Below are 10,863 nucleotides of genomic sequence, written 5' to 3'. Positions count from 1 at the left end.
TGCACGTTGGCCATGTTGGGTCTGTGGGCCAAGTTTGGTCCAGATCCATTGTAATTCCAGTGTTCTTTGATTGCAAGTGAACTACAATTTCCAAATTTGTGGGTCAACACCCCCCCTCCCCCCAAAAAACCCCTCACCTGCATTCAGTTGGCCACACTTGATAGGTGTCCTAATTTTGGTCCTGATCTGTTGCCAACTGGGTTCACAGTGCTCTCTGGATGCGGGTGAAATGCAATTCCCAGAATCCAAAGTCAATTCCCCACAATGCCCACTGGTATTCAAACTTGGCCATGTTGGGTATGTGTGCCAAGTTTGGTCCAGATCCATTGTCAGCTGTGTTCACGGTGCTATTTGATTATGGGCGAACTACAATTTCCAAATTCATGGGTCACACCCCTCCCCCCAAAGTATTCAAATCTGGCCCTATTGGATCTGTGTGCCAAGTTTGATCCATATCTGTCGTCAGCCGAGTTCAGCATTCTCTGGATGTGAATGAACTATGAACTACAACTCCCAGAATCCAAGGTGAGTTACCCCCAAACCCCACCTGTAGTCAAAGTTGGCCATGTTGGGCCTGTGTGCCAAGTTTGGCACAGATCCTTTGTCATTTGTGTTCAGAGTGCTCTCTGGATGCGAGTGAACAACAACTCCCCAAAATCAAGGGCAATTCCACCCCCCAAAAAACCCTTCCATTATTTTCTGTTGGTTATGGGGGTTCTATGTGTCAAATGTGGTTGTGATACGTCATTGGTGAGGGTCGCAGTGGTCTCTGAAAGTGGGAGCCAATAAGAAATCGGCCACAAACATACACATACACACATACGGTCACTTTTATTAGATACAGATATAGATATAGTTTTCAAGACATGAGTGGTAACATATGTGGATGCCAGAGACCCATGGCCGTTCTCCTATGCCCATCAGACCCCAAGATCATGGGGCTCCCCTCACCCTGTGCAGTGGTATTTGAGGACTTCAGCCACAGTGTTCACAGCCTCCTCGTTCACCTGGCAGGTGAAAAGGCCATCGTCGAGTGTGTAGCAAGCATGGACGGTGCGCACCACGGCTGGGTGATGCGCCTGCAGGTAGGGGTCCACAAAGCGGTTGCTCTCCTTCGGTATATGGTGCAGCATCACCAAGATGACCTTCGTCTCACCTGGAAGGAGATGCACAACGCAGACCATCAAGGGGTTGGTGGGGAAACCTTTCCTATGACTTCCAATTCAGGGGCTATTTATTATTATTATTATTTATTTACAGTATTTATATTCCAGCCTTCTCACCCCTCAGAGAGCCCCCAGTGGCGCAGTGGGTTAAACCCCTGTGCCGGCAGGACTGAAGACTGACAGGTCGCAGGTTCGAATCTGGGGCGAGGCGGATGAGCTCCCTCTACCAGCTCCAGCTCCTCATGCGGGGACATGAGAGAAGCCTCCCACAAGGATGATAAAAACATCAAATCATCCAGGCGTCCCCTGGGCAACTGTTTGCTGTTGGCTACAGTAAGCCACTCTGAGTCCCCTTTGGGGTGAGAAGAGTGGGGTATAAATATAGTTAATAAATAATAATAATAATAATAATAATAACAATAAGCCACTGTATGCCCGGCTCAGGCCTTATGGCATTCTTTTCTGCAGATTTGCTACAAACACCCGAAGTCTGTTTCTCCACCCGTGCTTCACCGCCCTCTCAATGCAAATATATCCAGATACTGATCCCAAGGAGGAAATGCGGGAGGGTTGGCGAGGTCTTATTTTGCAAAACATGGAAACCCCTGCCTTCAAATTGATCTGACCACAGCAGGGTCCTAGGTGCATGAACTGACCAATTATCAACAGACAGTGGCACCAGCAACAGCTCAACAAGGAACTATTTTTTCCCCTTTCAGGCTCCCTTGGCCACTTTGTAGCAAACCCCTAACAAAAAAATCCTTTTTCCTAACTTTCAGCTCTGCATGATACATTGTGCCCTTTCCTGACTCCAACTATGAACCTTTTCTACCCTGAACTACAAAGCCCCACTGGCTCGGTTGGGATGCTCTAGAGGCGTCCCAGGAGGGCATGGAACTTCGATCCCTTAATCCGCGGATATTGGGGCCCATCGGACCTCTGTATCCGCGGCTTAACCGATTCCTTCCAAACCGACGCTATCTTCTTTCTTAATTAATTTTAATACTAACTGCTTCAAAGGGAGAGAGGTTTGCTGGACTTACCACTGAGATCTGCCACAGCGTTCTGCATGTCGGTGCCCACCCGAGAAACCACCGGGCAGAAGATCAGCAGGAAGTGGGCAGAGAAATCATCGTTCTTGAGATGGATAAAATTACCGGAAAGGTAGTCGGAGACCTTCATTAAGAACTTATTCTCACAACCAGCAGTCTGCCCAGTGACATGGACCTTGATGGGGAGCTCTGGAGAAGGAAAAAGAAGAGAAGAGAAGAGAAGAGAAGAAGGTGAAGGAAAACATTCTCTTGCATCTACATTGGCCTCAAATGAACCAAAAAAAAGGTTCAAAACTGAGTTCGGAAGTAGAGGGCACTGTTGGTTCAATTCTAAAACCACTTCTGAATATTTTTTTAAAACGTTCCGAAACTTCCAAAAACTTCTGAATCAATTTCTTAATGCAGATGCGCATGTGCAGTAGGGAAAAACAGTCCTGGCACTGAGGAAAATTGAGGGAATTCTCCCTCCTTCGTTTTTAGACCAATTCTGATTAAACTTGCTACAGTGGTAGAACACATGGACCACTGTTAGCTCACCAAATTTCATAACCTTTGACTTATCCATGGATTTTTGGTAAATTTTCAAAGATTTTATAAAAAAAACATTTTTCATAATAAAGAAAATCTGTTCCTGGTTTGAAAGTGTTATTTCCTGTTTCACTGGGAGGTCTTTACTTTGAAAGTAGTCATTCTCCTCCAGAAACTTTGTTTGTGTGGCACAAACTGTGTTAATTTGGTGGAGAACAGAAATTATAGAGACCCCATCAAAGGACATCTAGACTGACCCCCTTCTTCTGGGCAGAAAGGCACCATCCAAACTCTCCTGACATCCATTTGCTTCCTCTACTGAGCTGGAGGGGACCCTCAAGACACATCCATCCGTTTATTCCTGTTTGCAGATGCAATCCATCATTTTATTTTATCATTACTTACTTACTGACTGTAATGGGCTAGCTGGCTGGCTGTGGCTGGCTATCCCAGGGCCTTGTTCATGGCAATCAGGCCAAAGTAAAAGGATTGTTTTTATAAAGCAGTTTATGTTCTCTTGGCTTTGCAAAAGTTGTTTATTGCTTGCTTTCTTTAGACTCCTTTGTATATTCAATCAATCTATTTTATATTTAGACAAAGACTGCTACAGACAGCTATTTTTGGGTCCTTCAGCCATCATTTGGCTACTGAGCAGACATGCATTGTGGGAAATGTAGTGTATCAGCAGGGCCTTTTGCAAACTCTACCATTGGGGGCTGGCCTTCCCAAACTACAGTTAAGATGGCTACAACGTGTCTGTAGACCAGGACATCCATAGGGAGACCAAGGTGCTTGTTTATAAAGCTATTGTCCTCCTAATCCTGCTATACACCTGCAAAACATGGACTATCTACAGGCTAAACATGCCCAGCTGTTTAAGTGCTCCTCATAGGGCTTGTTCTCCAGACCCTTGATCATCTTAGTCGGAGAACAAGTCCTATGAGGAGCGGCTTAAAGAGCCAGGCATGTTTACCCTGGAGAAGAGACGGCTGAGAGGAGACATGATAGCCATGTATAAATATGTGAGAGGAAGTCACAGGGAGGAAGGAGAAAGCTTGTTTTCTGCTGCTCTGGAGGTTAGGACATGGCACAATAGCTTCAAACTACAAGAGAGGAGATTCCATCTGAACATCAGGAAGAACTTCCTGACTGTGAGAGCCGTTCAGCAGTGGAACTCTCTGCCCTGGAGTGTGGTGGAGGCTCCTTCTCTGGGGGCATTTATTTATTTATTTATTTATTTATTTATTATTTGAACTTCTATGCTGCCACTCCCCTGGGGCTCGGAGCGGCTTACAAGAATGGCTAAAATCTAACACAATTTAAAACAATTTATAAACAGCAATATCAAACATTAAAAGCCTGTTGAAACAGGTATGTCTTACATGCCCTGCGGAAAGCTGGTAAGTCCCGCAAGGCACAGACTTCAGGTGGCAGAGTATTCCAGAGTGATGGTGCCACTGCTGTGAAGGCTCTGCGCCTGGTTGCTGTTAGACGCAAGGTCTTGACACTGGGAATTTCCAATAGATCTTGGTCCTCAGAATGGAGGGATCTCTGGGGCTGGTAAGGGGTGAGGCGGTCCCTCAGGTACATCGGCCCCAGACCATGCAAGGCCTTCAAGGTGAGTCCCATCCCTTTGAAAGTGATCCGGTGCTCAATGGGTAACCAATGCAGCTGCAGTAAGATTGGGGTGATGTAGCATCTCATCGGAATTCCTGCAAGAAGCCGAGCAGCTGCATTCTGTACCAACTTGAGCTTCCGGATCACCGACAGAGGAAGGCCAATGTAGAGGGCGTTACAGTAGTCCAGTCTGGAGATGACCGTTGCCTGGATCACCGTAGTTAGGTCGTCCCTGGACAGGGAGAGGGCCAGCTGTCTAGCCTGCCGCAGGTGAAAGAAGGCAGTTGACCATCTGTTGGGGGTGCTTTGAATTCAATTGCCCTGCTTCTTGGCAGAATGGGGTTGGACTGGGTGGCCCATGAGGTCTCTTCCAGCTCTATGATTCTATGATTCTATGTCACATGCAACTCCTGGAACGATTCCATCAGCATTGTCTCTGGAAAATCCTGCAAATCTCTTGGGAAGACAGGCAGACAAATGTCAGCATGCTGGAAGAAGCAAAGACAGCCAGCATTGAAGCAATGGTCCTCCGCCATCAACTCCGCTGGACCAGCCACATTGTCTGAATGCCCAGAAATCACCGTCTCCCAAAGCAGTTGCTCTACTCTGAACTCAAAAACGCAAAACAGAATGTTGGAGGGCAGGAAAAGACATTTAAAGATGTACTCAAAGCCAACCTATGCCAAAATCTTTGGCATAGACACTGAGAACTGGGAAGCCCTGGTCCTTGAGCACTCTAGCTGGAGGTCAGCTGTGACCAGCAGTGCTGCACAATTTGAAGAGGCACGAATGGAGGGCGAAAGGAAGAAATGTGCCAAGAGGAAGGCACATCAAGCCAACACTGACCGAGACCGCCTTCCACCTGGAAACCAATGCCCTCACTGCGGAAGAAGATGCAGATCAAGAATAGGGCTCCACAGCCACCACCAAGACGCAACACTTGGAGGGACATCATCCTCGGGCTACGAGGGATCAGCTAAGTATAGTCACATTAGGGCATACTGAATATCCGTGCCAGATCCATCGTTGTTTGAGTCCATAGTGCTCTCTGGATGTAGGTGAACTACAACTCCAAAACTCAAGGCCAATGCCCACCAAACCCTTCCAGTATTTTCTGCTTGTCATGGAAGTTCTGTGTGCCAAGTTTGGTTCATGTTTGGCTCCACAGTCACCTGTGTACTCACCACTTAAGAGGACAATCTTACTCAGACAACGAGGGATCGCCTAAGCAAGCCAGTTTGTAAATCTCTGCTTTATGTCATGCTTTCAAGGAAGATGGGCTATTGTCAAAACAGCTTAGCCCATTGTTTCAGTCCAACCCTGAACCCTTCCATGCCAAAAGCATTTGCTTAACACCAATAATTTCACCCACCTTTTTCAATGCATATACAGCAGCTTCTTTGCTTCTCCCACTTCTGCCTTCCTCTCTCCTCCGGAGGTTCTTCCAGCAGCCACGTTTCCTCCCCTCCACGACATAGGCAACGGCGCAGACATGCAGCCTGAAAGCGGGGAGCAGAGGTTACATGGGGCACGAGGAATCCCTTTGGCCTCAGGGTTGGAGGACTCATTCAACGCCTGCAAAGGAGGACAAGGCCACAGGCTCTCCAGCCAGATGAGTATGGGCAGTCCCCGAGTTGCAAACATCTGACTTACAAATGACTCCTAGTTAAGAACGGGTTGAGACAACAGGAGAGGTCAGACCAATGGCAATGGCAAACCACCCCAGTATTCCAGAGGACAGGAGCAGAATTCAAAATGATCTTAAGAGAGGAGATTCCATCTGAACATGAGGAAGAACTTCCTGACTGTGAGAGCCGTTCAGCAGTGCAACTCTCTGCGCCGAAGTGTGGTGGAGGCTCCTTCTTTGGAAGCTTTTAAGCAGGTGCTGGATGGCCATCTGTCAGGGGTGATTTGAGTGCAATATTCCTGCTTCTTGGCAGAATGGGGTTGGACTGGATGATGGCCCAGGAGGTCTCTTCCAACTCTTTGATTCTATGATTCTATGATTGGCCAAAACTAACAAAATGAAGTTCAACAGGGACAAATGCAAGAGACTCCACTTAGGCAGAAAAAAAGAGACAGAATGGGGGACGATGAGGCCTGGCTCGAGAGCAGGACGTGTGAAAAAGATCTTGGAGTCCTCATGGACAACAAGTTAAACATGAGCCAGGAATGTGATGTGGCGGCAAAAAAAGCCAATGGGATTTTGGCCTGCATCAAGAGGAGCCTAGTGTCTAGATCTAGGGAAGTCATGCTCCCCATGCTCTTTTCTGCTTTGGTTAGACCACACCTGGAATATTGTGTCCAATTCTGGGCACCACAATTCAAGAGAGATATTGACAAGCTGGAATGTGTCCAGAAGAGGGCGGCTAAAATGATCAAGGGTCTGGAGAACAAGCCCTATGAGGAGCAGCTTAAGGAGCTGGGCATGTTTAGCCTGAAGAAGAGAAGGCTGAGAGGAGATATGATTGTTGTTGTTGTTCATTCGTTCAGTCGTCTCCGACTCTTCGTGACCTCATGGACCAGCCCACGCCAGAGCTCCCTGTCGGCCGTCACCACCCCCAGCTCCCTCAAGGTCAGTCCAGTCACTTCAGGAGATATGATAGCCATGTATAAATATGTGAGAGGAAGCCACAGGGAGGAGGAGGGAGCAAGCTTGTTTTCTGCTTCCCTGGAGACTAGGACGCAATGGAACAATGGCTTCAAACTACAAGAGAGGAGATTCCATCTGAACATGAGGAAGAACTTCCTGACTGTGAGAGCCATTCAGCAGTGGAACTCTCTGCCCCGGAGTGTGGTGGAGGCTCCTTCTTTGGAAGCTTTGAAACAGGGGCTGGGTGGCCATCTGTCAGGGGTGATTTGAATGCAATATTCCTGCTTCTTGGCAGAATGGGGTTGGACTGGATCATGAGGTCTCTTCCAACTCTTTGATTCTATGATTCTATGAAAAGTGTGCCATTGGACATAGGATTGTAGAATTGCTTCTTGGCAGGGGGTTGGACTAGATGGCCCATGGGTTCTCTTCCAACTCTATGATTCTATTCTTGCCAAGAAAACTAAATGGAGCATTACAACCAGGTGTATAAACCCCATTTTCCTAGTTTCCAACAGTCTTCTCAACCTCTGAGGGTGCCTCCCATAGATGCAGGCGAAACGTCAGGAGAGAATGCTGCTGGAACATGGCTACCAGTATTTAAAAAACTCTAAAATTACAACAGCACAACAACAGAGAGGAAGCAAACAAGGACATCTAATCACCTCTCAATAAAGGTTTGCTCCAGGCACTGCCAGGCCATTATATACAAATCAAGGTGGTCAGTTGAAACATTCACACCTAGCTCCAGCAGACAAGAGTTCTTTGTCTGACCCTGGTCATTCCACAGATATATAAACCCTTTTTCCTAGTTCCAACAGATCTCACTACCTCTGAGGATGCTTGCCACAGATGCAGGCGAAACGTCAGGAGAGAATGCCTCTAGAACATGGCCATATAGCCCGAAAAAACCTACAACAACCCATGGCCATGAAGCCTGAAAAACTCACAACAACCCAGTGATTCCGGCCAGGAAAGCCTTCAACATTGAGTGTCATGCCATGTTTTTAAACTTCATGTTTCCAAAATACTTGAGAACTGTGTCTTCTGTTCGCTCCTGATAGGAGATTATCAATCAAGAAGTTCTGATGCTGATGATCGTGCCATCACTGCCCAAGCAGGCAGCTTTGAGATGGTAGAACAGAAGCTTTCCGAAGCTCCGGGTACTCTTACTGCCTATTACAGGGAAAACCAGCTGATCCCTAATCCATTTAAACACAGACATGTGCCTTTCATCTCAAGAACAGACAAGAATCCCGAGCTCTGAGGATGATTACCTGGAAAGGAAGGTATCCCACTGGAGCATTGCAGCGCACCCAAAAACCTGGGAGTCACTCTGGACCGTGCTCTGACCTACAAGAAGCACTGCCTGAACATCAAGCAAAAAGTGGGAGCTAGAAACAATATCATACGAAAGCTGACTGGCACAACCTGGGGATCACAACCAGACACAGTGAAGACATCTGCCCTTGCACTTTGCTACTCTGCTGCTGAGTCTGCATGCCCAGTGTGGAACACATCTCACCACACTAAAACAGTGGATGTGGCTCTTAATGTGACATGCCGCATTATCACAGGGTGTCTGCACCCCACACCACTGGAGACATTACACTGTTTAGCCGGTATTGCACCGCCTGACATCCACCGGGAAGTAGCAGCCAATAGTGAAAGGACCAAGGCAGGGACATCTCCAGCTCATCCCCTGTTTGGGTACCAGCCAGCACGTCAACGACTTAAATCTAGAAATAGTTTTCTAAGATCTACAGCAGTATTTCTCAACCTAGGGGTCGGGACCCCTAAGGGGGTCATGAAGGGGTGTCAAAGGGGTCGCCAAAGACCATCAGAAAACATAGTATTTTCTAGGTTCTAGAACATGGCCCTACAGCCCGAAAAAACCCACAAGAACCTAGTGATTCCGGCCATGAAAGCCTTCGACAATACATAGTATTTTCTGTTCGTCATTGGCATTCGGTTAGGATGTTTGACCCAATTCTATTGTTGGTTGAGTACAGAATGCTCTTTGATTGTAGGTGAACTGTAAATCCCAAGAACTACAACTCCCAAATGTGAAGGTCTATTTCCCCAGACTCTACTGGTGTTCACATTTGGGCATATTGAGTATTCGTGCCAAGCTTGGTCCAGATCAATCATTGCATGAATCCACAGTACTCTTCTGGATGTAGGTGAACTGCAACTCCCAAACTCAAGGTCAATGCCCACCAAACCCTTCCAGGGCTTTCTGTTGGTCATGGGAGTTCTGTGTGCCAGGTTCAGTTTAAACCCATCGCTGGTGGAGTTCAGAATGTTCTTTGATTATAGGTGAACTATAAATCCTAGCAACTACAACTCCCAAATTACAAAATCAATCCTCTCCCCCCCCCCCAACCCCACTAGCATTCACATTTGGGCATATTGGGTATTTGTGCTCAATTTACTCCAGTGAATGAAAATCCATCCTGCATATCGGATATTTACATTATGATTTATGACAGTAGTAAAATGACAGGTATCAAGTAGCAACGAAAACAATATTATGGTTGGGGGTCAACCCAACATAAGGAACTGCATTAAGGGGTCACGGCATTAGCAAGGTTGAGAACCACTGATCTACAGAGACACTCACCTCAGCAAGCGAGAGTCCAAAAGTGGCAGGCTCAAACCCAGCACCTCAACCAATGGCTGATACCAGATGAGAGACTCCCCCCTGGGCAGGCAGAAGACGGGGCGACTTGGAAGGCGCTGAACAGACTGCGCTCTGGCACCACGAGATGCAGAGCCAACCTCAAGAAATGGGGCTACAAAGTGGAGTCCATGACATGCGAGTGTGGAGAAGAGCAAACCACTGACCACCTGCTGCAATGCACCCTGAGCCCTGCCACATGCACAAGGGAGGACCTCCTTGTGGCAACACCAGAGGCACTCCAAGGGGCCAGAGACTGGTCAAAGGACATTTAATCCACTACCAAGCTTGCAAATTTTGTATTTTGTCTGTTTTGGGGTTTTGGGTTTTTTTTTCTTTGTCCTGTTAGAAATGTAATATAATTGACTGGTTGCACTGACACGATAAAGTTCTGTATCTTGAATTCTGCTCAGGAGGCGAGGCTTGCTTCCAGGAACCCGAAAGAGAAAGCCAAAGGCAGAAGGAGGCCAGGCCGGCGCTCCAGGGAGGCTCCGGCCTCGGGACTTGGCACCGGGGGCATTTCCGGCCAAGGCAGCCTTGTCCGGAGGGGGGGGGGTCAGTTTCCAACAGAAGGGAAAGCGAGGCACACTCAGGAGGGCCACCCCGGGGGTCGCCGCTCCCACTTCCCTTTCCTCCTCCCAGGAAACCAGGGCAAAGCTCCCCCGCCCCTGGCTTGGCACTCTTTCGCACCCCGCCCTGCCCTGCCTTTGCTCTCTGCACATGCTCAGGGGGGCAAAGGGGTCCACCCGGCCCTCCTCCTCCTCCTCCTCCTCCTCCTCCTCCTCCTCCTCCTCCTCCAATAATACTGACCGCTCTGCAGCAGAGGTCCCAGAACCAGATGAAGGGGAAGCAAAACCAGTAACAGACCCGGCGCCAGCCGCAAGTCCCCATCTCCGCCCAGAAAGTGAAACTGAAAGAGGAAGAACACCCGGGGGAGGGGGTGGAGGGAGGCCCTCCTAATTGGTCGCCTCGCCACACACCCCGGGCACAGACCCAGCGCCTCTGAGCATGGGCAGAGTTCCCCTTGCCTCTCTCTCTCTCTCTCTGTTCCAAAGGGGCCGAGCCTGGGTAGAGACACTTTTCTCAAAGGAGGGCGTGTTGCAAAATACGCCTCCTTTTCTTTTCAATCTATTTTTATTAAGGACTAGCCATCCCCTGCCACACGTTGCTGTGTTTATGTGTGTGTATATATTTGTTTATATATGTGTTTGGGAATTGTCCTTGCTG

The 10,863-nt window shown here is 48.1% G+C and overlaps 1 protein-coding gene across 1 annotated transcript; it reads right to left on the bottom strand.

Moving 5' to 3' along the window:
* Positions 1-812: 812 nt before the first annotated feature.
* On the bottom strand, positions 813-10,585 carry LOC132762158 (uncharacterized). Its single transcript, XM_060755118.2, has 4 exons — positions 10,447-10,585; positions 5,736-5,862; positions 2,210-2,407; positions 813-1,156 (listed from the first exon to the last, which is right to left on the bottom strand). Exons 1-4 carry the CDS (start codon positions 10,525-10,527, stop codon positions 948-950), a joined length of 615 nt encoding a protein of 204 aa, XP_060611101.2. The 5' UTR covers positions 10,528-10,585; the 3' UTR covers positions 813-947.
* Between the last annotated feature and the right edge of the window lie 278 nt (positions 10,586-10,863).

This window comes from Anolis sagrei, chromosome 1 (assembly GCF_037176765.1).
Source record: "Anolis sagrei isolate rAnoSag1 chromosome 1, rAnoSag1.mat, whole genome shotgun sequence".
In the NCBI taxonomy this organism is placed as follows: Eukaryota; Metazoa; Chordata; class Lepidosauria; order Squamata; family Dactyloidae; genus Anolis; species Anolis sagrei.
This window is presented reverse-complemented; position numbering and strand designations above follow the sequence as displayed.

Coding starts and splice junctions, on each gene's coding strand:
- LOC132762158 (XM_060755118.2), bottom strand. CDS start 10,527: ATGGGGACTTGCGGCTGGCGCCGGGTCTGTTACTGGTTTTGCTTCCCC. Junction 5,863..10,446: donor GGGACCTCTGCTGCAGAGCG/GTCAGTATTATT, acceptor CCCCGCTTTCAG/GCTGCATGTCTGCGCCGTTG. Junction 2,408..5,735: donor CTGTATATGCATTGAAAAAG/GTGGGTGAAATT, acceptor TTCCTTCTCCAG/AGCTCCCCATCAAGGTCCAT.